Source organism: Chiroxiphia lanceolata, chromosome 10 (genome assembly GCF_009829145.1).
Source record: "Chiroxiphia lanceolata isolate bChiLan1 chromosome 10, bChiLan1.pri, whole genome shotgun sequence".
Lineage (NCBI taxonomy): Eukaryota > Metazoa > Chordata > Aves > Passeriformes > Pipridae > Chiroxiphia > Chiroxiphia lanceolata.
Genome location: NC_045646.1, coordinates 23509805 through 23536266, shown reverse-complemented (window position 1 = coordinate 23536266; position 26462 = coordinate 23509805). Strand labels below are relative to the sequence as shown.

The 26462-nt window shown below is 51.1% G+C and overlaps 1 protein-coding gene across 2 annotated transcripts; it reads right to left on the bottom strand.

The window, feature by feature from the left end:
- Positions 1-5287: 5287 nt before the first annotated feature.
- THAP4 (THAP domain containing 4) lies at positions 5288-25876 on the bottom strand. Of its 2 annotated transcripts, XM_032697869.1 has the most exons (6): positions 25717-25876; positions 23737-24890; positions 11968-12127; positions 9939-10048; positions 8921-9024; positions 5288-5596 (listed from the first exon to the last, which is right to left on the bottom strand). In XM_032697869.1, the coding sequence occupies exons 1-6, from the start codon at positions 25791-25793 to the stop codon at positions 5477-5479; spliced, it is 1725 nt and encodes a 574-aa protein (XP_032553760.1). In that variant the 5' UTR covers positions 25794-25876; the 3' UTR covers positions 5288-5476. The 2 variants fall into 2 exon arrangements, with proteins under 2 accessions (XP_032553760.1, XP_032553761.1); XM_032697870.1 differs by lacking the exons at positions 23737-24890; positions 25717-25876 and adding an exon at positions 20503-20621.
- Between the last annotated feature and the right edge of the window lie 586 nt (positions 25877-26462).

The window sequence follows — 26462 nt, the reverse complement described above, 5'->3', positions numbered from 1 at the left end:
CCCCAGCACATGGATGCTGTCGGGAAGGGGCGGAGGCGCTGATGGAGGCTCGGGTGCGTTGCAGGCTTGGCAAGTGTGACGAAAAATCCCTTCCGTAACTGTCAAACAGCCTTTATATTACAAAAGTGTATTAACTTTATGTATGTGTGTATATATATAGGCACACTATATATATTAATGATCCACTGCAATGTAACGAGGCAGTGAATTTTACTGGAGACTTTGGTATTGTTTGTGCTGAAGTAAAACAAATGAAAGGGCAGCCCAGCCCTGGAGGGAAGAATTTTGCTTCTGCAAAGCTCAGAACAGTCCCCAAGGGATGAAGAACATCCCTGGGATACCCAGGGTGCCACAGCATCCCACCCCTCCAACAGAGCTCTGAGATCCTCCCAGCATCGTCCGGTGTCACAGGTCAGTCACTGCAGCCAGAGGGACTCAGGGACACCTGGATCGATAGATAAGCAGCAGAACGCTGCAGAAACAGAGCAGCTTTGCCACGTTTTACTGTGATTGGAGATTTGGTAGTGTGGGTGTTAGTGCTCAGTCAAGTCGTGTTGTACCTGAGCGTTTGAGGGGTGTGAGAACCCCATGCAAAACCACATTCGGGTGCCCTGATTTGGCTGGGACATCTCGGGCCCAAGAAGAAATATTTACCCTTGTAATTCCATGCTTTGCATCCCAGCCTGGCACCTTGGTCAGCACAGGCCAGGCATGAATTTTTATTGAGGAACCTCATGTAACACCACAGGTGATGAAAGCCTTTTGGCTGGTGCTTCCCATCTCCCCATTCCAGATGCTCTCCTCCTCCCATTACTCTCTCTGCCCTAAATGAATTCAGTCTCCAATGGATTTACAGCCACTTAACTTGCATTTGCCACAGGATTCACTTAACAAAGCCAGCATCCATCTTCCTTGGGAAATGTGCTAAGCAGCAAAGCCGGGTCAGGCCAGCAGCCAAGGCAGTAGATGCTACAGCAGTGATTTGGCTGCTGTGGCTCAGTGGCAGGGACACAACTGGGAGCCTGGGAGACTGTGGCTCAGAGCGAGCTGAGGGTCCTACAGCACCCAGCCATCCCCATGGCTCTTGCTGGAGAAGATGGTTGTGCCCAGAGAAGGGCAATGGAGTTGAGGAACGGTCTGGAGCAGAAGCTTGATGAGAAGCGTCTGAGGGAGCTGGGGGGGCTCAACCTGAAGAAAAGGAGGCTCAGAGGGGACCTTCTCATTCTCCACAATTCCCTAACAAGAGCATGGAGCCAGGTGGGGGTTGGGCTCTTCTCCCAGGGAACAAGGGACAGGATGAGAGGAAACGGCCTCAAGTTGTGCCAGAGGAGGTTTAAACTGGATATTAGGGAAAATTTCTTCACTGAAAGGCTTGTCAAGCATTGTAACAGGCTGCCCAGGGCAGTGGTGGAATCACCATCCTTGGATATATTCAAAAAAACATGTGGATGTGGCACTTGAGCACATGGTTTAGTGGTGAACATGGTAGTGGTGCTGGGTTGCTGATCTTAGAGGGCTTTTCCAACCTTAATGATTCCATGATTCTGTGATTTTATGATGGTAAAACATCATAGGGTAGTGCTGGGAGACAGCTGGGAAGAGAGATGCTGCTGGATCTAAAATGGAGATCCACATCCTTCAGGTTTGGAGTGAAGCCCTGTGCCCCTTCAGGCTGCAATGGGCTCAGCTGAGGTGAGGCATTAAACCAACAAGCAGGATCCAAATGCAAAGGCAATGCTGCAGTCACCTCCTTTAACACACTTTCCAGCCCAAGGATGTGAGTGTGCACAGACCATCCATGCTGGTTGCCCTAAACAAGAGCAAACAGCTGAGCTGCTTTACTGGGAGAACAGATGCCACTAATAAGGCAGTAAACAAATCCATGTGCAACACTTTGCAGTTTGGTTGTAATTACCTCCAAGCTGCCAAAAGAGCCGACGCCAGAGCTGCACACTAATGACACATTAATGGGAATGCTCATCCGCTCTCTGCTGGCTGGTTCTCCAGAGACTGGGGCTTTTATTTCATTTTTGCACATGCCAAAACCACCATGGTCCAGCGGGACTTGCCTGGAGCCAGCACTGGGGTGGTTCCCACTGCTCCTCCTAAAAGCCTAGCTAAAAACCAGCAAGGCTGAGAGCAATTCCCAGCAAGTTGATATCCATTTGTGACAGTGGGAGGATGGAAGTGGGAATAGGGAGGACTCTGTCTGCCCTCTGAGGCTGTGCCTGCACACACGTCCTGTGCACCAGGTCACATTCAATTTGTGAGCCAGAATTCTTTTTCCTGCCAAAGAGCAATAAACCTCCTGCTGGTGCTGGGGAGGCTCCGCTGGGATCAGCCCCTCACTCCAGGTCTCTCTCAGCTGTTACCCAACTCGGGCTCAGTCCTACCAGAAGCCATCATGGTGCTGTCTTGGCTGTGGGTGCCAGAGGCTGTCCTGTGTTCCAAAGGAGGAACCTTGCAGCAGAGCATGGAGGATGCCTCTCTCCTCAGGTGGGAAGGCATTCCAATGCACTGGCAAGGGAGGACATGTGCCCTGGTCTGCCAGGGGAAGGGGGTCTCTCCTGCCTCTTCCCCCCACACCCAAAAGATATTGTTTGTGCCTCTCTCTCTGAGGAGTTCCCATGAAGGACACCTCCTTCCAAGGGATCCATTAGAGGTAGCCTGGGACCTCCAGAGACGGCTGCTCAGAGGGAGCTGCTGGGAAATACTAAAAACTCACCTCCTGCTTGCCAGTGTTTTCCCACCTACTCCTCCACGAGATTTCCATCTGTGCATCCATCTCCAGGGAAGAAGGCACTGAGGCCATGCTTCCCTGAGCAGCCTCACCCGATGCTCAGCTGCCCTGGCTGGGGCAGACACAGCCCCCAGTGCTGTCAACACCTAAGTTTGAAGCCTATCCCAGCGAAGGACTGACTGCCGAGGCGGTAGGGAAGGATGGGCAGCAGCTCAGCCGCAACACTGGGAACTACACCAGCAACTGAGTCTGCCAGAGGGGAGGGAGCAGGGCAGCAGGACGGGCCTGGAACCCTTAGGGACACATGGCCACTGCAGAGTTCTCGGAGACGGCCCCAAGAAGGGAGGGGCTGTGGGTTATTTCAGAGCAGACCCCCTAAATACGAGGCCCAGCCCGGCTGGGGCCACTTCTCCCACGGGCAGCGCAGGCAGGTGCCCTTTGGCCGGTGGCTGTGCCAGCCCGGAGAGCTTCCCCAGGGATCCCAGCCCTCCACAGCACAGGGGTGTGCAGGGCCAGGAGAGGAGAGGAGGATCTGCCCCAAGCCTCCATCGGGGCCCTCAGAAGAGCACACACCGACCCCTTTGGGATCTGCTCTAGTAGTCTCAGGGGGATTTTCCCTTTAACTTTCCCTTTCATCTTCCCCTTCTGGACTGTATCCCCATGGGGATGAGCAAAGCAACCCAGAACTACCAGGAATGACCCTCTCCTCCAGTTCCATCATCTACATTCCTCCCCTTCTACTGGTTCTTCAGCCATATCCCACCCTCTCCCACAGCTCCCACTCCCCCAGTGCTGCAGCAATGAGCAGATGAGTAGAAGAAACCAGCTGAGGCTCATGTAGGAATACTGATGGGTTTTAATTCACGGGGCCCACAGAGGCTCCGGTTCAAAGGGGATGACGGGGAGGCGGCGCACGTAGTCCCCCGAGGCCAGCTCTTCCTCCCGCACCCTGTGCCGCCGCTCTTCCAATTCCCTCCGCACACGGCGCGGGGGCACGGGGGGACTCTGCTCCCTGTCCCCGTCGGAGAATCGCCGGCGACGGCCACCTCCAGGACCCCGCGGCTGCTGCTGCTGCTGCTGCTGCTGCTCCTCCTGCCGCCGCTGCTGCTCCTGCCGCCAGCGCAGCACGAAGGGATGGAGGGGGCGACGGCAGCGACGTGGGGCCACCCCAGCACGGTTGTCCTGCCCCTGCAGCAGGCGGATGGCCCCGATGGGCTCCCGGCACAGCGGGCAGGTGGCAGCGGCCCGGCCCTGGAGGCAGGCATGGCAGAAGATGTGCCCGCAGGGCTCCACGGCAGCAGGGCTTGCCAGGGCACCCAGGCAGATCAGGCAGCTCCTGTCGGCTCCTGGCGCTGCTGCCTCATGCCTGGCCTCCTCCATTGCTGCTCCCGCCCTTGAGTCTTCGCAGCTGCTGCTGGCACTTGGTGGGTGCTGCTGGAAGGACTCAAAGGCTTGGCTTGTGCTGGCGGCACTCGGAGCCCCCTCGTCCACTGTGGGACTCGGAGGCTCCTTGGCCGCTGGTGGCACTCTGAGGCTCCTCAGTCCCTGTCAAGACTCAGAGGCTCCTCAGTCACTGTCCAATCTCACTGGCTCCTTGGCCACTGACGGCTCACAGTCTGGTGTGCTCTGGCAGTACTCGACGGCTCGGGTGCTGCCCGCAGACCTCGTCTGTGTGCTGCTGGCAGCGCCCAGCACTGCCTTTTCCAGTGACCTGCTGCAGGTGATGTCATAGGGGGATTGTGACTCTGGTGACATCCCAGAGCTCCCAGGAGCACACTCAGGGCGCAGCCACGACCTCCCCCGTCCACACAGACAGAGCCTGTGACACAAAGCCCACCCGGCAGCGGGCTGCACACCTCAGTGTTTGCCCAGCTCCATTCCACGCCTGTCCCAGCTGCTGGTGGCCTTGTGCCAGCATTGCACTCCTAAATTGGCTGGGGTTGGCATGGACCTCTGGAGGTCACCTGGTCCAAGTCCCTTTTGAAGAATCTCTACTCTAGACCAGTAGCGGTGCGAGTCCTTTGCCTCCCTCACTGCTGAGGGACTCGATGACAGATTTCATTAAAGTCTAAGGCTGCCTTGGAATTTGAGACTTGGAAAGAGTTGCTGAGATTGATCCCTACTGTTGGCTGTTTCTCTTCTCTCTGCTGGCTCACAGTTACCCCTTAAGGTCTTGTGATATTATGCACTGAAACTCAGTAAGGTTTGGCCCTGGCCTCCAGCACTGCACCAACTCCCTTCAAACTGCTGGACTGCACCACTGGGATCAGGGCCTGCAACAGTTTCCTCTGTCCCACAGCAAGAAGGTGCTCCCTCCCAATAATTAAGTCAAGTTTCATTGGACAGGCTCTCAAGTTCTCAGAGTCTGTCCCTGCAGCGCAAATCCATTCCTGAACTTTCTGCTTTTCCAGTGTTAGTCAGGTCATCCAGGAGTTTGGATCTCTAATGCAACACCTACTAATGAACAAGCAGCACAAAGCCCTCTGTAAGCACTACCAAGCAGCAGGAGGCCCACACCACACTGCAATCACACCAAAGACACAGCCATAAAAATAAAAGCTTTTTATTTATTTTTTTTTTTATATACCATTACAGAAAGATCTGAATAACATTCTCAACAGGACGGGCAGCTCCGGGGCCCGGGGGATGAGTGCAGGCAGCAGGCTCCAGGGTCTGCCCTACTGTGCTCCCGAGCTGCTGCTGCTCCTTGCCCAAGGAGACCCAGCACTCCCAGCATCAGGGTGTCACCTTCTTGTAGGTAATGTGGAGGTGCTGAGTCATGGGCTGCGTAGTGGTTGCCATTGAGACAGTTTGTTCGAGTTTCCCATCAGAATTGAGCCTGAATTTTCTGGTAATCTAAATGGGGGAGGGAAGAAAAGAAATAAGGAAATCAAGCAAACAGCATCCATGGGTAAATCCCTTACCTGTGCTTTCTACCTTCCCTTTGCCATCCTCGTGCCTGCTGTCAACACACCATCAAGGAAGGATATCCTCACTACAGCAGGCGAGTAAACAAGGAGTTGTCTCTCCTAAAGCAAGCAGCCTTCTCCACAATACCAGCTCCAAGCCCATTATCCATGGAGCAAGGCAAGGTCCTGGCACTACAGCTGATATCACCTCAGTACAGACAGGCATCTGTCCACCACATCCCTCCACCAGAAGAGTGGCTCCCTGCTGGCAGCTCAGGGAGATGGATGAGCCATCATTCACCAAGGCAGCCTTCCAAACCCCTTGGGCTCTCTGCAGGTCCCCACACCGTGCCAGGGTAAGGCAGGACATGACTGCATGAGGAGACTGGAGCCTGCCGAGCCTCGGGCTGCACCTGCAGCCAGGTTGGGGTTCAGCCCCGGGCAAGAGGGAATAGCACTGCCATCTGCCAGGAGGGCTCCACGGGTGACATCATCCTCATCTCTGCACCCAGGCAGGCTGTGAGCCCGCTTGTGCTGCACCAACCCTTGAGAGAGGCAATTGGGGGTTGCCCTGTGGAGCTGGACCACTTGGGACCTGTGCCAGCAGATGCCTGAAGCATCCAGTGTTCAGCACAGGTTGTAGGGCTGCTCTGAGCTGTCGTCAAAATAAAGGAGAGAAGTGGGACTACCCTTTTGAACCTCAGGTGCTGTTTCAGAAGGATGAGGGTGTCACTCCAGCCACCTGGCCCAGCAGGAGAACGGCCACAGCACCGTGTGGATGACACCAGGGCACAGCAGCTGCAAGCACGACTCTTTCACAGTCACTTCAGCCAGCCCCATTTAGAAATTCCTAACATCCAGAGGTTTTTCCAAACTCATTCATTGCCTTGAAGTCACTCAAAGGCACATCCATAAGCTATTGCCAGTCTTTCTGCTCCATACTCTGTTCACAGACCCACTCGTATGCCCACAGTGGGCCCTTAGCTCCCATATCCAACATGTCCTCCTTCTGGAATCAGAGCTATGCAGGGGTGCGGAGGACACGTCATTGCTCCAACATCCACAGGGGCAACAACAGCAAGAACAGTCACACACACATGATGCCTGGATTTCTATTTGCTGCTCTGATGAGGCTCTCTTTGTAATGCACCCGTGTTCTTCAAATTCCCTAAGCAGGAAAAAGCACTTAAAAGGATACAAAAGTCACTCATCTTTAACATGGGTGACCCACATGCCTTGGGGGGACTCTGCTGATCTCCATCACCTTTCACAGGTGATAGGGCAGCTCTGCAGGTGCCTCAGCTGGCACCCTCAGTGCCCACATAAGGCCAGGACTGTCCTGAGCTCTACAAGTGCTTGAAAACCTGCTGGTTCTCCACACTCTCGTCACAAACTGAGTGACTCAGCGTGAGGGTCTCCCTTACTCCTTGTATTTCTCCCTTTAAACATAAACCGCTGACCGAGTCTGGGTCTGGACCTGGGTCTGGACTCTGCACACCCAGGCTCAACCAGGAGCTTGGAAAGCAAGGGGATCCTCTCAGAACCTCGTGACTCAATGGGAGGGTCTCCCTTACCCTTCGTATCTTCAGTCTCTGTGTAAATCATTCCAAATTGATTCAAATCCACTTTTCCTTTGGATGTTTCACCCATGAGTAAGTAAGAGAGGGAACCCTGCCACATCAAATTTTGTTAAGTTGTGCTTTCAGAAATTTATATTAAACCTGCTTTGATAAGCCCTTTGATGGTGACTTTTCAAGCAACCTACATCACTCATGACACAGCCTGGCCCAGGGAAAGGGTCTTCCTGCCTCCATGACAGCTCAGCCGAGCCACAGCCAAGCCAAATCACTTTTCAGCAGGAATATAATACAGTGAAGTTTTCTCAAAGTGAGCAACTAAAGCATCAGCACACGTGCCCTTCTCACAACACCTGTGGCATCTTTGCTTCCATGGGCAATTTATGCTATTCTTGGTGAAGGAGAAAAGCTGTTGGGAGTCGGTTACTCTCTCATTCTACATTCTCCTTCACCAGCAAGGGCCTCTCAGATACTCACTGGGACCACTCCCTGGGCCTGAGCTGCCCTCAGGTGCCAGATGAACATGGACCTCCAGCTCCAGAGGTTCCCTCTTCCAGCCAAAGCCAGCCTTGGAGCCCTCAACTAGGAAGACATCTGCTGGCTTTCCGTACTTCTCCCTCTCCTCCTGCCAGACTATCAGCTCACATTTCAGGCAGTGACACAGAGAGGACAGTCCCTTTTATTTAAATGTCTGCAATTAAGAGCTCTGCTCCCTTGCTGATATCCATAGTGTCTAATGGCTTTAGTTTTGCTACAGAAAGGAGACAACACAGCTGTTCCTGGGAAAGGGGAAACCCAGCAACTGAAAATATGCATCCAAAGGCAGGAGAGTTAGGACTTTCCAAAGTTAGGACACTGTGTAGGCACATGAAATTTTTGTCTACATCTGCACAAACTCTGTTGTCTATGGGTAAGTTTTGTAGCACATAAAAACCAGGCTGTGAGAGCTTGTTCAGCCTCGCTGTCTCTCTCAGCTGCTAGTCAGCCACGACAACTTCAGATGTGACACTGAGACCTCAGGATGCCACACTGCCCCCAGCAGTGCCACCGCACTCACAGCTGGCTGCACCCCTTCCAGCTGTGTCAACAACCCCCTGCTACACACTCAAAACAAGTCAAAACCCAAAAAAAGCCCCTAAAAGCAACCAACCAAGGTTGGAGCTGACAGGAAATGCCAGCCCTGCCCTGCAGCCACGGATGGGAAAAGAGCCCAGAGCAAGGTGTGAATGTCCTGAAAAGCAAGTTAGCAAGATCTGCAAGACCTTAGGTGTTCCTAAAATATCCTGATGAGGCCCAATACTGACTGTACCTTATACGTGCACCCTCATCCTGCAATCAATCCAGAAAAACAGCATTAAGAACTAACCCCACTGCCACAGAAGGGTATTTAGACAAGACTTTCCTATTCTCTTCCCTAAGGACCTGCTACTGGCCACTGCTGGAGACAGGATTCTGGGTTGGCTGGTCTGATCCAGCTCATCAGTTCTTATCTTAATGATCCCTCTGGGTCTCATAATGTACAAAATACCTTCTGAAGGCTGTTACAGAAAGGATAAGCCAGGATGCCATGCAGTATTTCCAAGAACTCCTGATGGCATTCTGTAATTAAAGCATGCTAATTAACCTATCCTGTCAACTAGACTCCTTCTGGGGTGAGCAATGCTACGGGAATTGCTCGCTGTGTGTGCACTCACCTGCTCTACGTGGGGCTTCTTGGCAAAGGAGATCCTGGCTATGGAGTGAGAAGCTATAGAGAGCTCTTGTCCATTCACCTCCCCTTCCTCCACCTCCACCAGACCTAGGTTGAAGCAAGGGCATACATATTATTAGGCTACAAAGGTTATTTAACTATGTCACAATTATTACTGCGGCCTTTCAGCACTTAAAAGGGGCTTATAAAAAGGAGAAGAAGGATTTCTGTGATTCTGTGACTTTTTACACAGGCAGATGGGGGTAGGACAAGGAGAACAGTTTTAATCTGAAAGAGGAGAGATTTAGATGGGATATTGGGAAGAAATTCTTCCTTGTGAGGGTGGGGAGGCCCTGGTTCAGGCTGCCCAGAGAAGCTGTGGCTGCCCCATCCCTGGAATGTCCAAGGCCAGGTTGGAAGGGGCTTGGAGCAACCTGGGATAGTGGAAGGTGTTCCTGCCCATGACAGGGGGTGGAACTGGATGAACTTTAATGTCCCTTCCAACCCAAACCATTCCATGATCTATTAGGGTACATAACATACCGTCATTCTCCCTGTAGAATGGTTTTATTTGCCCAAGCATTATTGACAACTGCAAATCCACACACTGTCAGACACGGAATGCTGCTCTGAGAAATCCAGCCAGCCTTACTCACACCACGTGGGATGTGGTGGGATGAGTACCACACGGCAACTGGCACTTTTCCCTTCAGCATCTGCCATTTTAGATGCAAATTTAAGCACCAACCGGGGTTTAACACTTTCACTTATAATACTTGAGATGTGGTTCTCTCTCGCTCAGTCCCTGCCAGGTGTGTAACAAGTACCAAGGTGCTACATCCACACCGGGAGAGACCTCCTGGTTGAGACCTGCGGGTCCAGCGCCCAAGAGCAGCGATGCCCACGGGGAAAGTTAATTAAATAAAACTGTGAGAGGTGCGACAACCTTCTGAAAAAGTGATGAAATGGCACAGCGAGGTAAGGACTTCTTCTTTTCCCCAGCATGGGTATCAGGTGTGTACCTGTGTTCTGGGCACTGATGAAGGCCACCTTATTAGTGTCAGGCTTGAGGCGGATGAACCCACATTCCCGGTGCATGGGCTTCCTGGTGTCCGGATGGAAGGCGTTGAACCTGAGGGGAAATCAGAGCACAAAAGCTGATGTGTTTTACACCGAAAAGACACTGTTTGGCCTGGCTTCCTCTTATTTAACCATGTGAGTGCCTGCAGTATTCTCTGAAGGGTAAACAACTGACAACACTTCACAGCTGGGAGATGTAAACCTGGAAAAATACGGTTACTTTACAGGCACAGCTATTTCTTAGAGCTGGAGTTAGTTATTTCAGTTCAAGCTCTAGATTTTCCACAGCTCTTGGGTCTTTCTAAGAGCTAGCTCAGAAACCCCTCAGGAACTCAGACATTTCACATATGCTGAAGCCACATTCTGTCTCAAATACTTCCTTTTCTCAAATAAATATCTGGAATCACGGTATCATCTTTAGCTTTTACACCTGGCAAGTTGTGTTTTCTGTATATCCTTGCTGCAGGCAGCAACAGAACAGACGTATTTCTCCCATCACCCCCTTCAAAAAGATAAATTCAGCTCAGATTCTTATTTATCCTTCAGGAGGCCTTAAAAACCGTAGGTTTGGTCACCCATAATGTGGGTGATTATATGTATCATGTGTGTTTATCTATTATATTAGTTGGGGCCATTATTTATTAAAGCAGCACTGAGGGCTGAAAAGTCCAAAGCAAGTGTTCCCTACATGAAGTAAAATACAATGGATCACACAGAGTCAAGATTCCTAAAAGACCAGCAGCAAAAGGTGCAGCACATGGCACCCCTACACCTCACAGAAACCCACTGGCTTCAAAGAAGTGGAGACAAGGAAGAGGGAGCACAGCTAAAGGAAGAATTAGCAAGAGTCTGGCTGCCTTGCAGCTGCTTCTGGCTGTCCTCTGGGTACAAATACACAAATTACTCCTCCCATTTGGCTTTGCCTCTCAATAAAAGATGTCTCCTTTTAACCATGTGGCTACAGGAAGAGCCAGGAATGACTTCTGTCAGTGGTGCAGGGCTGCATCCCTGCTAAGGGCTGTCTGAGCATCCCAGCCTCTGTGCTCTGCAGCCAGTGAAACCAGGTACCCTATGGAGCTCTCATGGTGGGAGAAACAAACTTAAATCAGGCTTTTTTCAGTGCTTGGAGTATTCAAGGGGTACTTGTATAAGTATCAGTCATGCAGCATTGCTCCAGGAGCCAGGAGCTCTGTCCTCCAAGCCTGTTGCCTGTTTTCCTGATGTATCCCAGAGCTCAACAGATCCAGGCTGTGTATCTTCTTGGCACAAAGAAAAGGACAGAAAAACCCAGGTGACTCAAATCAGTAACTGTTCACAAGCTGGAGAGGGAGGTGCAACCAGAGCATGACTGTCAGAGCTTTGTTTCTCTTGGGAACTGGACTAAAACTGTCACAGGCTGAGCCGGCAGCTCTGTCACACTCGAGGAACACAGGGCATCTCTCACACAGCACTTACATCTTGTAATTACTCTTTTCTTGGTTTTCAAAGCAACACACTTTCCAACTCACCCCTCCCAAATGAGCACCAGAGCAGCACTGAGCAGAAGCTAACATGTCACTTTTCTCTCTCCAGATTTCTTTTAATTTCTCTTGGAACAATCACTTGCAGCCAAAGCAGTTAAGCTACCTGCCTCCCATCCCATATGGTTTGATAAAGACTAATTCTTTTCAGATTTCCACACTGGTGAAGGCTGAGGACCACAGTTTGAAATGGAATGGACAGACTTGGCAGCCATGCCACAGCTCCCTCATTTGTTGTATCTGTAAGTGGGAGTCTCACAAAGAATGCCAAGTTTTCAAGGAAAATAAAAGTCAGACCATGTAGTCACATACCACGACATCATCTCATTTGGTAGGTGACAATCTGTGTACTTTGCCATTGGAAAATAAACACAAACATATCAAATCACACTGGAGCCATGCCTGCTGCACTCCAATAGCTGCTGCCAACACAGACAGACCCTTGACTTACGAGAAGTTGAGCATGGGCTGCCCCACGTGAGAGATGTGCACTTCTTCCAGGTACTGGAAGGGCTTCATTGTAGGGAAGGTGCCGTCTCCTGGCGGGTCCGAGAGCCAGGTGCCCAGCATCCAGGACAGGGGTTCCATCACAGGGTTCAGCTGGGGAGTCTCTGTGGAGGAAGAAAGAAAGAAGAAAGAAAACTCAGGGATCTGTGCTCTACAGCTGGCTGGAGGTGAACACAAAACACCTCAGAAACGGATGAACGCTGCAACAACACTTCTCCCCAGAGCAGCGCCACCTCCAAGGTGCAAGGGGAGATGGGGAACAATGAACAGTCATGGAAATTGGGTCTGTTTCCAAACCTGCTCCTAGCCTTACATAGAACAAGAGCACTCTTCCAGGTGGTCCATTTCTGACTCTTCTCCATAGTCTGATCCAAAAGGAAAGCCCCCTACCATCTACATGCAAGAAAGAAGATGACTGAAATCTCAGCGTAAAGAAAAATCACTAAATTGTAACAAATTCTCTAATGCTCTGGGCTGATCTTTCTCAGGCACTGAGTACATACCTTCCCTGTTTGTTTCAGAGACCGAGGAAGTGAGTCCTCACTTCAGAGGAAAATCAGGCTGTGTTCATTTTTAAGATCAAAATTTGGCTATAATTTTTTTAAGAGGTTAACAGTGATCTGAACTTTATACAAAGAAACGGGCAGGGATCGTTCGGAAGTTGTTCTGCTTAGGTTCTGGACTAAGTGAAACATTTTAAAAAGACTTGAGTGCCTGTAAGTTAAAGAGTAAATGGAAGAGAAAGACACTTCCCTTTGTCACTGCATTTATTAAGGAGCAACCAAAGTCTGTTTCACAGTTAAAGCTTCTTTAGGAGAGCTTTGATAAACAACAGTTTAGCACTTTGCTTTCAGAGGTGGTGACCTGAAAAAAATTAATCAGAGAAACGGAGACAGACAATTTAAAGCCATGTGAAAAGCAGAGCAGAATCATTACTAAGGTGTAAGAAGGGAAAGTGAGACAGCACCCCTGGGATCCTGACTCCCATACAAATCTGTGCCCACTACTCTAGTAGTAGTCTGTTATGCAGACAAATGTGACTGAAGTATGCTTAAAGCATGTCCTCCTCCCCCTCACAGGATAAATGTTTCGTACTGGCAAGGTGGGAGTTCCAGGGGGGTGTTTTCCACACCTAGTGAGATCACCAAATACAAGAACAAGCTGCCTGTCTGGCTGGTCTGAAAGGCTGCAGGGAGAAATCGGGCCTAAAAAGGTGATGTTGTGGTCAAAATTTGCTTGATCAGTCTGAGTTTCACTGTGCTCTGTATCAAATATCAGGCTAAAAACACTGAGTAAGGAGGAAGAACAGACAGTCCGTACCTGGAATGCCAAAGGAGGAGGAACAGAAGCTTTCCTGGGTAAAAGAGATCACTTTTGGTACTCATTCTCCCACAGACAGGCAGGTTTGGAAAGCCAGCCTGCATGTCAGCAAGGTGCTGTTAATAACTCTGCTTTATCCTGAAGTATTTTGCAAAGTGAAGCGACATGAGAAAACATGAGAGCTCATCAGGAAATAGGTAATAAAAGTCTACAGCATCAGAGCCAGGCTCTGCAGAGCGCCCTTCCAGCCTGTGCATTCCCCACCAGCTTATCCAGGGGTTGGGAAGGGGCTCCCACACCCCATACAGCAGCATCAGTGTACCAGACAGTATTTCACTGTACTCATTTCTGCATTTCCAAGTTCTGTGGGTAAGGAGCCTTCCACTCCCCCGTCCGACTGGTGTTCGCCTTTCACTCCCTACTGCAGACACTGCATTTCTTTCCAGGCTTTCTGCAGGCCCCACTCCCACTGTGGAAGCAAAGAGCAAAGCTTTGAAAAGGCTGGAAGAGCCTGCAGCCTGGGCTGCTGCTGCCCTCTCCTGGGTCAGCATCCCAGGAGCAGGATGCTTTCTGTCACTACAGTGCTTTAATAGGGCACTTCTTTTCTTCTGCTTGCAGCATTTCAGGAAAAAGCAACAAAAGGACACAGGAAAGGAATGGCTTTAGCCATTGCCACTCTTTATACTCCATTATAAACCAAGAGAAGCCAACTGACTGTTTCCAGCACCCCCAGCTTGATTTCTGCCTTGCCGTGCAGCATCCAGCCTGTCCGGAGGTGCCTGACTGGGCAAGCTGGTCTCACTTCCAAGGAGCTGGAATTCCAACCAGCTGAAAAGTGGAGATGTAACTGTACATCCTAAGTCTATGGCACATGGGCAAACAACATGACCAAGCGACCATTCTTACTTTTCCAAACTACCTGGATGGCAGCAAAGCCAATGTGAGTTTTTTAGTTCTCATGTCACTGGAAAATGCCAAGAGCAGCAGAAGTGCTGGTGGGAATAAGGAACAGAGACTCAGTGAAGTGTAGAGGAATAAAGACATTCTGATCTCACTCCATGCAGTGCTCTTCTTACCTTCAGTGTTGCTCTCTAACTGGTGGACTAAGTCCATTTGCCTCCCTGGCAGCCTTCTGTCAGAAGGCTGGGCTGGGAGAGTGGAAAAGCAAGAGGGGAGCCAGATAGGAGAGAATCTGATTGAGTCCACAAAAAAAAAGAAAGTAGTCATTTGAAATTTGCTTTTTATGTCATGTTGGAGCAGGTAAATGCAAGACTATTGTAGCAACAAAAAGTTCTTTGCTGAGCTGCTTTGTTTCAAACAACAGGTTTAAAGATGCAGTCCCTGTCAAGAGAAACTTCTCTGACACTGACGAAGGAGCCTGCATGTCCCAAGGATCTAAACCCTGGCACATCACTTTTACAAACAACCTGCTAATGTGGCTTAAAAAGTAAGCATGTGGTGATATCAAGAACACTAACCATGTCTGAGAATCTGCACCCTGGTCACCCTTGTGCATGCTTAAAGCTTCACACTCAGCTGGGGTCCTCTTAATGCTGGTTTTCTTGCATCCACACGCACAGTTCTTTTACCCAATAACAGGGAAGCTCCCACTGCAGCCTCTTTCTTAACAAGGGCACTCCTAGAGTCACCTTCCCCTACCAGATTACACACTTCCTTGAATCCAGAATCTCCAAGACCCCTGCTCCTCCACAACCTGGTCTAGTGGAAGGTGTCCCTGCCCATAGCCAGGGGTTGGAACGAGATGAGCAGCAAGGTCCCTTTCCACTCAAACCATTCTGTGATTCTATGAAATCCAGCTGAAGTCAGCCACGATGCTCACAAGTTGCAACAGCGTGGGAGACAAAACCACAGGCCCATAAGCAACTTGACCAGCTTAATCTCTTTCCTTCAGGAAGCCACTCAGGCCAAAACTGCCATGCCCAGGCCCTGAGCACACAAGTCATCTCCTTTTCACCACCTGACCCCCCTCCATCCCTCCAAACTCACAGATGGACCGTTTCCACATTTTTCCCATTCACGGAGGGTTTAGAAGTCAAATCCCACCCCACACTGTAACACAGCCAGACTGTAACCAGCTGTCCAGGTTTTGCAAAGCAGACACGGCGCTCTCCCTGCCGTGAGACAAACCAGACACAGTGGCTGGACAGCCCCCTCAGGCCACGGCTGCACGGCCGGCGTGACTCTCAAGTGGGATCCCTGGCACAGAAAGCTATGCTGGCACAAATTCCAACGCAGCTTTATCAGCAAAGCCACAGTGAGCAGCCAGCTGGCTGTTAACAAGGCAGCTAACCCTCTCCCCTGAGCTGGGGAATACTTGTTGCAGGAAACTTGAGAAAAAACTCAGACTAACAACAAAAAAAAAAACCCCACCAAAAAATCCCCAAACAAAACCTCAAACAAAACTCAAACTAACTCACACGGTCTTCAAAGTACAGGGCCTGCAGCAACAGCTTGGCAGCCTCCTGCAGTTCTTCCTTCAGCTGGGTCACTCTCTGGGTTTAACTCATCACCATCAAGGTTCTGGTAACTAAGGAGCAGCCTTGTTCAGCATACTCTGTCCATATTTAAGTACAGAAGGTGGCTTTGTACTCTGCTGCTCTTCCCTGAGAGCTGCAACCCTTCACTTTGTTGATGCTCTCCCCAGCAAACGAGTAAAGCATTCCTAGCACCAACATGCTCTGGCTCCATCATAGAATATGCTGAGCTGGAAGGGATCCATCAGGATCATTGAGTCCAACTTCTGGCCCTGCACAGGACACCCTAAGAATCCCACCACGTGCCTGAGAGCATTGCCCAAATGTTTCTTGAACTCAAGACACCTTTGGTGCTGTGACCACTTCCCTGGGGAGCCTGTTCCAGTGCCCAACAACCCTCTGGGGGAAGAACCTTTTCCTAATATCCAACCTAAACCTCCCCTGACTCAGCTCCATGCTGTTTCCTTGACTCCTGTCACTGGTCACAGAGCAGAGATCGGTGCTGCCCTCCACTGCCCCTCAGAAGGATGTTGAAGACTCCAATGAGGTCTCCCCTCAGTCTCCTCTTCTTCAGGCTGAACTGAGTGACCTCAGCTGTTCCACACAAGGCTTCCCCTCCAGACCCTTCACCATCCTCATCGCCCTCCTTTGGGTGCTCTCTAATGGCTTAATGTCTGTTTTTATATTGGGGTGCCCAAAACTGCCCCCAGAACTCAAGGTGAGGCTGCCCCAGGGCAGAGCAGAGCGGGACAATCCCCTCCCTGGCCCAGCTGGTGATGCTGGGCCTGATGCCCCCCTAGGACATGGTTGGCCCTCCTGGCTGCCAGGGCACTGCTGACTCGTGGCCAACTGGTCACCTACCAGGACCCCCAGTGCCTTTTCCTGGTGCTGCTCTCCAGCCTCTCATTCCCAGTCTGTCTGTACATCCAAGGTAGTCCCATCCCAGGTTCAGAATCCAGCACTTGCCCTTGTTAAGCTTCAGATAGTTGGTGATGGACCATCTCTCTTATTTGTTGAGGTCTGTCTGCAGCACCTCCCTGCCTTCCAGGGAGTCAACAGCTCCTCTCAATTTAGTGTCCTTGGAAAACTAACTTAGTATCCCTTTGAGTCCTGCATCCAAGGGGTTAATGAAGATGTTGAAAAGAACTGGGCTGAGAGAATCCCACTAGTGACAGGTGCCAGCCTGATGTCACCCCATTCACTGTCACCCTTTGTGCCTAAGCCATGAGCCAGTTGCTTACCCATTGAGTAACACAGTTATCCAGCTGTGGGCTGGATATTTTGTCCAGAATGATCCTGAGAGAGACAGTATCAAAAGCTTTGCTGAAATCCAAAAAGATTACATGAACTGGTTTTCCCAGATCAACCAGGTAGGCTGCCTTGTCATAGAAGGAAATCAGGTTCAATGACACCATGCTGGCTGTGACCAATGACTACGTTATTTTTCAATACTTCTCAGAATAATCTTTACCATGATTTCACCAGGCACTGAAGTGAGACTGACAGGCCTATAGTTTCCAGGGTTCTCCTTCCTGCCCTTCTTGAAAATTGGGACAACATTTCCAGTTTCCAGTCAGCTGGGAGCTCCCTGGATTTCCCACACTGCTCAAAAATCAAGAGGTTTTGTGATGACATCAGCAGCTCCTTGAGGATTCTGGGCTGAAACCCATCAGGCCCTACAGATTTGTAGGGATCCAGCTGCAGCAGATCCTACACAAGTTCAGGGTGGACTGGGAGTTGCTCATTCTCACAGTCATGGTCCTCCAGCTCAGGGCACTGAGACCCCCTTGGTCCGTCAGTCGTGCTGGAGACAGAGGCAAAGAAGCGTTAAACCCCTCTGCCTTGTCTCTGTCCCTGTTTGTGAGGTGACCATCCTCATCCTGGAATGGGTTGATGTTATTTGAACACTGTCTATTCCCATTAATGTATTTAAAAAAACCCTCTTTTTATTGTCCCTCACATTTCTGTCCAGCTTCAACTCCAGTTGAGCTTTGACCGTATCAATTTTCTCCCTACAGTGGTAAACAGCATCTCTGAATTCTTCCCATGTCACTTGACCTTGCTTCCACTGGGCCCATACCTTCCTTTTGTGCCTTATTTCCAAGAGAAGATCCCTGCTCAGCCAAGCCAGCCTTCTTGTCACAGCTGCTTGACTTCCAGCATTTGGGAATTGCTTCTCCTGTGTCCTTAGGAGGTGAGGTTTGAAAAGTGACGAGCACTGACGGACTCCAGTGCCTTCAAAAACATTTTCCCAGGGGACTTTACTCCCCCATTCCCTGCTCAGCCTGAAATCTGCTCCTCATGTCCAAAATTGAGGTTTTGCTGGCACTTCTCCTCCTGTCAACAGAGATTTTAAACTCAATCACCTCATGACCAAGATGGCCCCCAATCTACACTTCACTCACAAGATCCTCTCTGTGGACAAGCAGCAGATCAAGGAGGGTATCTTTCCAAGTCGGCTCCCTCAGGACCTGTTCCATAAAGCTCTCATCCAGGTTTTTTTAGGAATCTTCTGGCTTGGGTTGTACCAGCTGTGTGATGCTCCCAGTTAATTTCTGGCAAGTTGAAGTCCCCCATAAGGACAAGGGCAGTTGACTTGGAAGTGTCCCTTAGTTCCTCAGAATACCTCGTTGGTGTCATCACCCTGGCTGGGAGGTCTAGAGCAGAATCCCACAATGACATCCACATTATTTGCTTGCCCCAGGGGCTCCCAACTGTGCCACTGCCCACTGTGAGCTCCAGACATTCCAGCCCTTCCATTACATACAGTGCCACCCCTCCACCTCTCCTGCCCATCCCTCCTGAAGAGCCTGGAACCGTCCAACAGGGCACTCCAGTCACAGGGCTCATCCCACCAGGTTCCACTTATGCAGTGATGTCAGATCTCTGGGACTGGGCCAAAGGTTCCAGCTCCTCCTGTTTGCTCCCCATGCTGTGTGCATTGGTGTATAAACACTTCAGGTGTGGTACATTATAGCCAACACCTTGAGAAGCAAACTGAGGGATCCCATCAGTTTCCTCAAGTTTTGGCACATCATCAGCGGTGAGCCTGGTTTTGACCTTCACCCCTTCTCCCTTCCAAGCTGGTTTAAAGCTCTGTCAATGAGCCCCACCAGCTCCTGTGCTACAATTCTTTTTCCCTCTGAGAAAGGTGCATCCTGTCAGGTGTCAGTAGACCAGGTGTTGTATGGATCATCCCATCTCTGCTCTAAAAGCTGGGAATGTGGTTATATTCAAAATTTTTCACATTACAGCCTCAGTAATTAATTTCATAGCCAAGCACCAATGTGTTATTGCCTCTGTGGTAAGTGCTCCAGTGCCTGTAGTCAGTGTCAGAGTTCTGCATTACAAAACACAGAGAAAACATCTTTAAATTATACTCAAACCCAAACACCCTACCTGAGCTCACCTCAGCCTGTTTGACTTTCTCTGGAGTTTTCCTTAGCTGGCTGTTTCCTTGCTTCCTAGCTGCAAGCTGGGGTTTTGTTGTGAGTCATTGCCAACGTGCTGCAGAATTAAATGCTTAATGCACAAACTCTATAGGCTATCAGGGAAAAAAAATGGAAAAAACAAGACCATTCCACTGGGAAAAAACCACAACAGCAGAGCAAAAAGTCTTGTTTCCTCCCTTCCAACTGCCTTTTTCCCCACGGGGGAGGTCAAAGAGCCATTCCCCTCAGCCAAGTCCCTGACCTGGTGTGCCTGCTCCCATGTGGAGCTCGAAGCAGTTCACCTCCCACCCGTGTGCTCAGGCCACAGGTGCTGTGAAGTCTCACACAGCCTCTCTCAAGACACTTTGTGCCACGGATTCAGCTCCACTCTTAACCTCTGCACATATATTTCTACTCCTTATCTTGCTCTCAGCTCACTTTATAGCTCCCCTGTTCTTTATAACATCCACCCTATGGACCGGCCTTTTACCCCGGCTGTTCCCATCCCAGATGAGGCACAAAACCCTCACAAGCAGCACTTGCTGTCTCAGAATAAAAGCACTTTTCTTCTAAAATCTAGCTACAGGTTAACACGCAGCTGCCAGCTTAGCAGTGCCTGCCCTGGCAGAGGCAATTTCTCTGACAGCACATCTCTGTCACCCATTAGACTCATTTAATTTCCAAGCTGAACCAGACAGGGCCCCACTGCTGGTCCAGTCCTGCTCAGGCAGGTGAAGGCACAGCACCTCCATCCACGCACAACCCCACTTCTCACTGCCACTGAGGAATGGGATTTTGCTATTTGTTTTCTGCAACGTGAATGAAAACCTGCTGCCATCTCGACAGGGAACACCACCTCAGGCCCCACAGACCAGGCATCAGGGCACAAAAACACATTTCATGTTCAAGTCCTTCTGCTTGTCCCCGGAGTTCACCAACTATGACTCATTTGCATGTCAAAAGTACTACAAACGACCCAGTTTCTACACTGGCTCTGCACAAATATTCAAAGACAAATCCAAGCTGGAAGGAATCATTATTTCCCCCAGATCCCTAGCAAAATGCTAACCATTTCTCACATGGACTCATTTTGCCAACTCTCCTGCCTTTAATATGACCTTCACGAAAGCAGACATGCAGCGTGGAAGAGGCTCCCCACACACCCAAGCTGCTGAATTCTAAGAGCTTTACCTCTCTGATGAGCATAGACACTCCAGCCCCATGGCATCATACCTGTGTTTGCTCCATGGCCAGCCATATTTGCAGATATTTTGCTACTTGCTCTATCTCTAGCCCCCTCTGCCCCCAGAAGGCGCTTTGCGCAGGGTGGTAAGATGGATATGAGGGAAGTGATCTCACGCTTGGGTAAGAGTGATCCCACTGCCTGCTGGGAGATGTAGTTTTACAAAGGCACCAAACTGGAGCACGTTAAGAGGAGGTGATGCTGTGGAAGGAGCACCTCGGATCTCCTGTCTGTGCGAGCACACACGATGCAGCAGAGCTGTGGGACTTTCAAGAAGAACAGGACAAACAGACAGCACTTGTGTAGCAGAGTTCAGTGCTGGTAGAACAGTCTGCCCTTCCCTAGGATACTGAGTCCCTATTTGCTCACTGGCTCTCCCTAATTTCTCCCAGTGCATTCTGTTTTTCTCCAAGCTGCATCCAACACCATCCTGCCTGGTGCACTGTGCCTGACAGCATTCCCCAACCTTTGGTCCACGCACCTCAGAAGTAGCCCAGGAAACAGCAGGAAACATTTTCCTACCAAACGAGCGACTAAATTCAAAGTTCAGATGGAAAGGGCCACCGTGGCAGCCTTGCTGTGCAGGAAACAGCCTGGGGCCTCTCCTAAAAGCAGTGAGTCGATCCCCCTGGTAAGACAGGTTGGGAAACACACATTGTGACAGCTGGAACAGGCCAGGAGCCACTCACCCAGCCTGAGTCACAGGGCCTCAAGCGTGGCTGGCAGGGACTGCTGTGCAGCAATCCTGCAGAAACCTGCTCTTCCCAGCCGGCTGTAGCTTGGATACAGCCAGCAGAAATTTATTTGTCTCATTAGAGGAAAATATGTGTGAGAACTAGCACCAAAATGAAGTTCTGCTTAGTGGGTGTGGGCCTAAAGCTTGTTTTTGTGCTCGGGATTTTGTGGTAGTGGCTGAACATGAGGTAGCAGCAAAGAGAGGTCCTGCAACACATGGAGCTGGGATGCAGACAGGGAACAACCTGCATGGTCAGTCCAGTCAGGTGCTTCACTTACACTCCCCATCCCCAAGACACTGCCTTTAGCAGGAAGGAAATAATGCAAGGTCAGGTTCACAGCTAAAACCATCACCTCAACAGCACATCGGATGATTCGGGACAACCGAAACGGAACTAATAACAAAGACTATAGTTATTATCAACCTCATATGCTACCTGTCTGTATTTTTATGAATACCAAAAAGCCTTTCTTCCATTCAGCCTTGTATTACAGCAAAACTCAGTGTCTGGGCATGAACCACGCTCTGCCCAGCAGCAGCTGGCTGCACTTCATCAGCTATTTTCACTGCCATAAACTATTTCTGTGACCGCACAAAAAGCAGTGCAAGGCAGAAGAGCACCAAGACTAAGCTAAAAAAAAAAAGAAAAAAATAAATAAAAAAGCCACTCAGCCATCAACAAATGCTTTAAAAAAGTCCCCAGCCAAAGGGTTCCACATAAACGTCCCATCCCACTGCCACCAAAATGGTTCATTGTCACACACTGATCTCCAGTTTACTTGATAAGAGATGGCAGAACAGGTAAAAAATTGGTCAAATCCTTAAAAAAAATGACATTTTCCTTTAGAGAATAGAACATGTAACTCATTAAGAATATCTTCTGCAAGAATGTAAAATTCTAACTTCTCAAAGACACGTATGAAAACAACAATCTCAGGAAAGAGGAGAAAAACCTCAGTACTCACCAGAATAAAGAAAAATGTCCTTAAAGACACTCTTCCTGCAATTAGTATCTCATTGATGGTATTCCAACAAAGCCAGACATCCTTTTCATATATTTAAAAATACGTATATATATATATATGAACAAAGTTAGACATCCTTTTCCATATATATAAATATATATGAACAACTATGGAACCCTAAAAGTTGTATTCAGCTATTTTCTTTAGTTTGAGACCAAAACAATACAAAAATGCAGACCAGAAGGTACAAACAAGACTAGGCTGATTTCCCACATGGAAAAAAAAACCAATTCTTTTCCCTCCTCAACCCAAATTCAAGTGTGAGTTTTCCCATACTTTGGAAAATTAGATGCATGTGGGAAAAGTAGCATTGGGGATTGACCTTCACAAATTTTGTCAGGGTCTGCTTTCTTAAACTTCAGTGAGGACATTGGCTGTGCTGTAACAGCCTGGAGGACGTGCCTGTCTATGCCACCATCACCTTTCTGACTGTGTCCAACAGCTCCAGAGGAAGCCACCAAGTTTTTCTCCTAAAGGAGAGGCAAGAATTAACCATCAGGGGATGCCCAACCCTCCATGGGTGATGACTTTTTCAAGCAAGCCCCATGTCACAAATCCTTCACAAGGCAACCCCATGTTTTCTCAGCAGCCACACAAACACCAAACATCATCAGATGGTCCTAAACTCTTGCCCCAAACTGTACCTTGCAACCAGAGTCACTGGGCAGAAGTTGCACGTTAAAAGATGCTTTTTCTTGCAAGAAAAATGGTTATAGCCCAATTCAACTTCCACACGACAAATTTTTCACGTGACCTCGTCCCTCATGGAGTTTCCCTATGCTTTCAGGTGTTTAATCATTATTTTTTAATTGATAGAGAAGTCATTCTCCATCACTTCCCATTTGATTATCCATTTCCTGACTTCTTCTGCCTTCTGAAGGAGGAATTGATCAAAGTAAACACGGACATTTGCTCATAAATCCCAACCTCCTGGATACCTCCCACCTCACTTATATTTCCTGTATCCTGAGTGCTGAGTGCAGTGCATGAAATCCAAGATCAGAAGTGCTTCTTACATCACTGGAGAAGATGACAACAGCTTTCCCAGGTATCTGCTGCCACAACAGCTCATTAACACACCCAAAAAAAAAAAAATCACCAGCACGCTCCAAAGGAAGAAGGCAAATCCTAACAGGTGCCACTGAGTCTCAAACAAGTTAGAATAATAAAGGAAATTAAAAAAACCCAAAACATAAATTCATCAAGAGAGTTGTCTGCAACATCTCAACCCAACTTCCCATTCCACATCTCGGAAAGGTTTGGCATATGAGAACTAACTTGTGTACCCCCAAAAGGAATTCTTTCACCTGCATCTGTTGGTCTAACACAGGCTACCACTTCTCCCTCCCAAAATGTCCCCTGCTCATACCTTTTCCCCATCGCACCTCTACAACCTCCAGTTTTAGCAGCCTCTAAGAAAACGCGGAATTCTGCCTCAACGCAGCACCCCTGGGAATACTGACCACAGTCCTGGGATAGCAGGCTGTTCAAGTAGGGGAAACTGATCCGCTTCAGCTCATCCAGCTTCTCCTTCAGCTTCCTGACCTGGCTGTCAGAGCGGCTGATCCTCTGCCTCAGAAGCTTCAGCTCTCCGTTCTTCTTCTCCACCTGCTCCCGCAAGCAGCACACCTGGCTCTTGCTCTGCCGGGAGGAGAAGCAGTACGAGTGCAGGGAGTCGATGAGCTTGCAGGCCCCCGAGGCCGACATGATGACCTCGTTGATGGACATGGGGTTGGCGTCCGTGTCGCCCTTGCGCCCCACCACAGCCTCGGCGGCCGGGCGCGGGGTCAGGTCCGCCGGGGACGCCGACAGGCCCTGGGAGGGTTTCTGGGGAGTTGCGGTGAGGGAGGAAGTCGGGGACACTTCTGCTACGGCCTTGTCGTGTCCCAGGAGATGGCTGCTGCAGCTTGGTTCCACCTCTCTCTTTGGCCTCTTCCTTTCCAGCTGCTCTTTCGGGAGGGACGGCCTCTCCCTGGCGTGCTTGGAGGAAAAGCTGTACGAGTGGAGGGAGCCGATGAACTTGCAAGCACCGGAGGCAGGAGGGGTGAAGTCGTCGACCGACACGCCGCTTCTCTCTGCCACCCAGCTCCCCGCCCAGCTGCCCTTGGGACAGTCCTCCTCCACAGGAGACCTCTCGAGCTTCTTCTGAGCTCCAGGCTTCGCACCCAAACTATCCCCTAACGTCCTTCTCCGAGGGCCGTCCAGCTGGCTGCGGAGGGCCTCCGTCTCCTCCGACATCGATCCCATCTCCACTTGCAGAGTCGCCTCCTCCATCTCTTCCTTCCCTTGCATCACCATGAAGTCCTGTCCAGAAGACGTGTCCCTCTGCGCTACCTCACCGCCTCCTTCCCGCGGGGCTTCCCCATCCCGCACCTGCCTCGCTATTTTCCTTCGGCTCCTGACATAATCCAGCTTGTCGTGCTTCTTCTCCGCGAGCTGGAAGATGGTCGGGACAGCAGTGGGTTTCAGCAGCCGGTGCTGGTCTTCCAGCCGCTTGGAGAAGCTGTCTTTGGTGAAGTGCTCGCTGCAAAGGAAGGAATACTTGGTGGGGGTCCAGTTGTCTCTCTGAACAGCTTTCAGCCACTGAATCAAGCGCTTCGAATCCTTCAGAGGGAACCTAAAAAAGAAACGAGACATGGGTTTCCATGAAAAAATAAGCCACCTTTGGGAAATCAGAAGGGACAGTGCTCTTCGGATCACAGAACAACAGAATCATAAAATTCTTAAGGTTGGAAAAGACCTCTAAGGTGATCAAATCCAAGGCGATGATCAGGTTTAGGAGGTTCTGGTGAAATCTGTGTTTTGAGAGGCTCCACTCATTTAAAGATTTTTTTCACTTTGGGCTGAAATATTTGATATTCGTTCCCTGCTTTAACAGCTCCGCTTCACAAAAAGCACAGGACTAGAAGGTGTTGTTTCCGTTTTCATCAGCAATCGACCCATTATTCCGCTCACCTCCCCCACAAGGAACACCTTGTCCACAAGGAAGGGGGATGTGACCACCACCAGAACACTCAGCTCAGCCAACACGCTGCCCTACCGCTGCCTCCGCCGCCCGGGCGATGCTGACACCGGGTGTATTTAATAGCATTCAATAAGGTGTAGAAACGCCTGGAGTGAAGGAAAGCCCGAGCAGAGGAACCAGGCGCCGTTTCCAATGGGACTCCTGGGACAGGGACCTTCCCCTGGGGACCCACCCCTGGGAGCGATGGGGGGCCCGGGGGGCTCGCACCGAGGGGGGACAGGCCGGCGGTGGGCCCGGGCCCCGCGGCCACGGGCGCTCCCGCTGCCCGGCCGGCGCTGAGGCTCCGGGAGCCCCGAGCCGGTTCCCCCCGAGGGAAACAAAGGGCGGCCGCTGCCGGGGGGGCCTGGCGGGGACAGCGGGGCCGGGGGGCGGGCGGCCCGGCCGCGGCACCTGCACGGGCCGGGCGGGCCGCCCTTACCTGTGGAAGGAGACGGCGCCGCGGCGCGCCTTGCCCTGCCGGTTGGAGCAGTTGGCGGCGGCGCAGCAGATCACCATCTCCGGCCGCCGCCGCCGCCCTCGGCCGGCCGGGCCCGCCCCGGCCCCGGCCCCGCCGCGCCGCCGTACGGCAAGATGGCGGAGCCGGGTCACCGCGGCGCCCCTCGCCGCTGGGGAAGGGGTTTCTGTACGGCACAACATGGCCGCCGCCACACGGCCGCCGCCATTTTGGCCGAGGCGCGGCCGTACGGCGCCGGTGCCGCGGGGCCGGTGGGGAAGGAGGGGGTCGCTCCCTGCGCCGCTCGCTTGCCTTCTCCGCGCTGTTGGGCGTCCACCTCCCGACGAGCCGCTCGGTCCGCGGTGGCCGAGCCGTCAAAAGCGCCTCTGAGAGGGGTGGGCATGGTGTGGGGGGGTTACCTTCACTGGGAACGAGGGGCGGGGCTCGGACGGCTCCGTACAACAAGATGGCGGCGCCCGGTTGTCACAACTTCCCCCGGGCGTCCGTGTCACGGGCCCCGCCTGCCGGCGCTCCACGCAAATAGCGGAGCCATCATGGGCCACCCCGTCGTCTGGCCATAGCTCCGACTCCGCCGCCGTCCCACTGCCTCCCCGCGCCCCGCGCCGCCGCTCCGTACGGCAACATGGCAGCCCACACTGCGCGAGGGGAGCGGCGCGGCGCGCCGGGCCGTGACGACCGCCGCCGACAGCCAATGGGTGCGGGGGTCGGCG

What these genes read in the sequence shown, in the direction of transcription:
- THAP4 (XM_032697869.1), bottom strand. Translation starts at nt 25,793, where the DNA reads ATGGTGATCTGCTGCGCCGCCGCCAACTGCTCCAACCGGCAGGGCAAG. An exon ending in CCTGCTATCCCAGGACTGTG is followed by an intron (nt 12,128 to 23,736) that starts GTCAGTATTCCC and finishes CTTCCTCCACAG; the next exon opens with AGACTCCCCAGCTGAACCCT. An exon ending in CATCAGTGCCCAGAACACAG is followed by an intron (nt 9,025 to 9,938) that starts GTACACACCTGA and finishes GCTTCAACCTAG; the next exon opens with GTCTGGTGGAGGTGGAGGAA.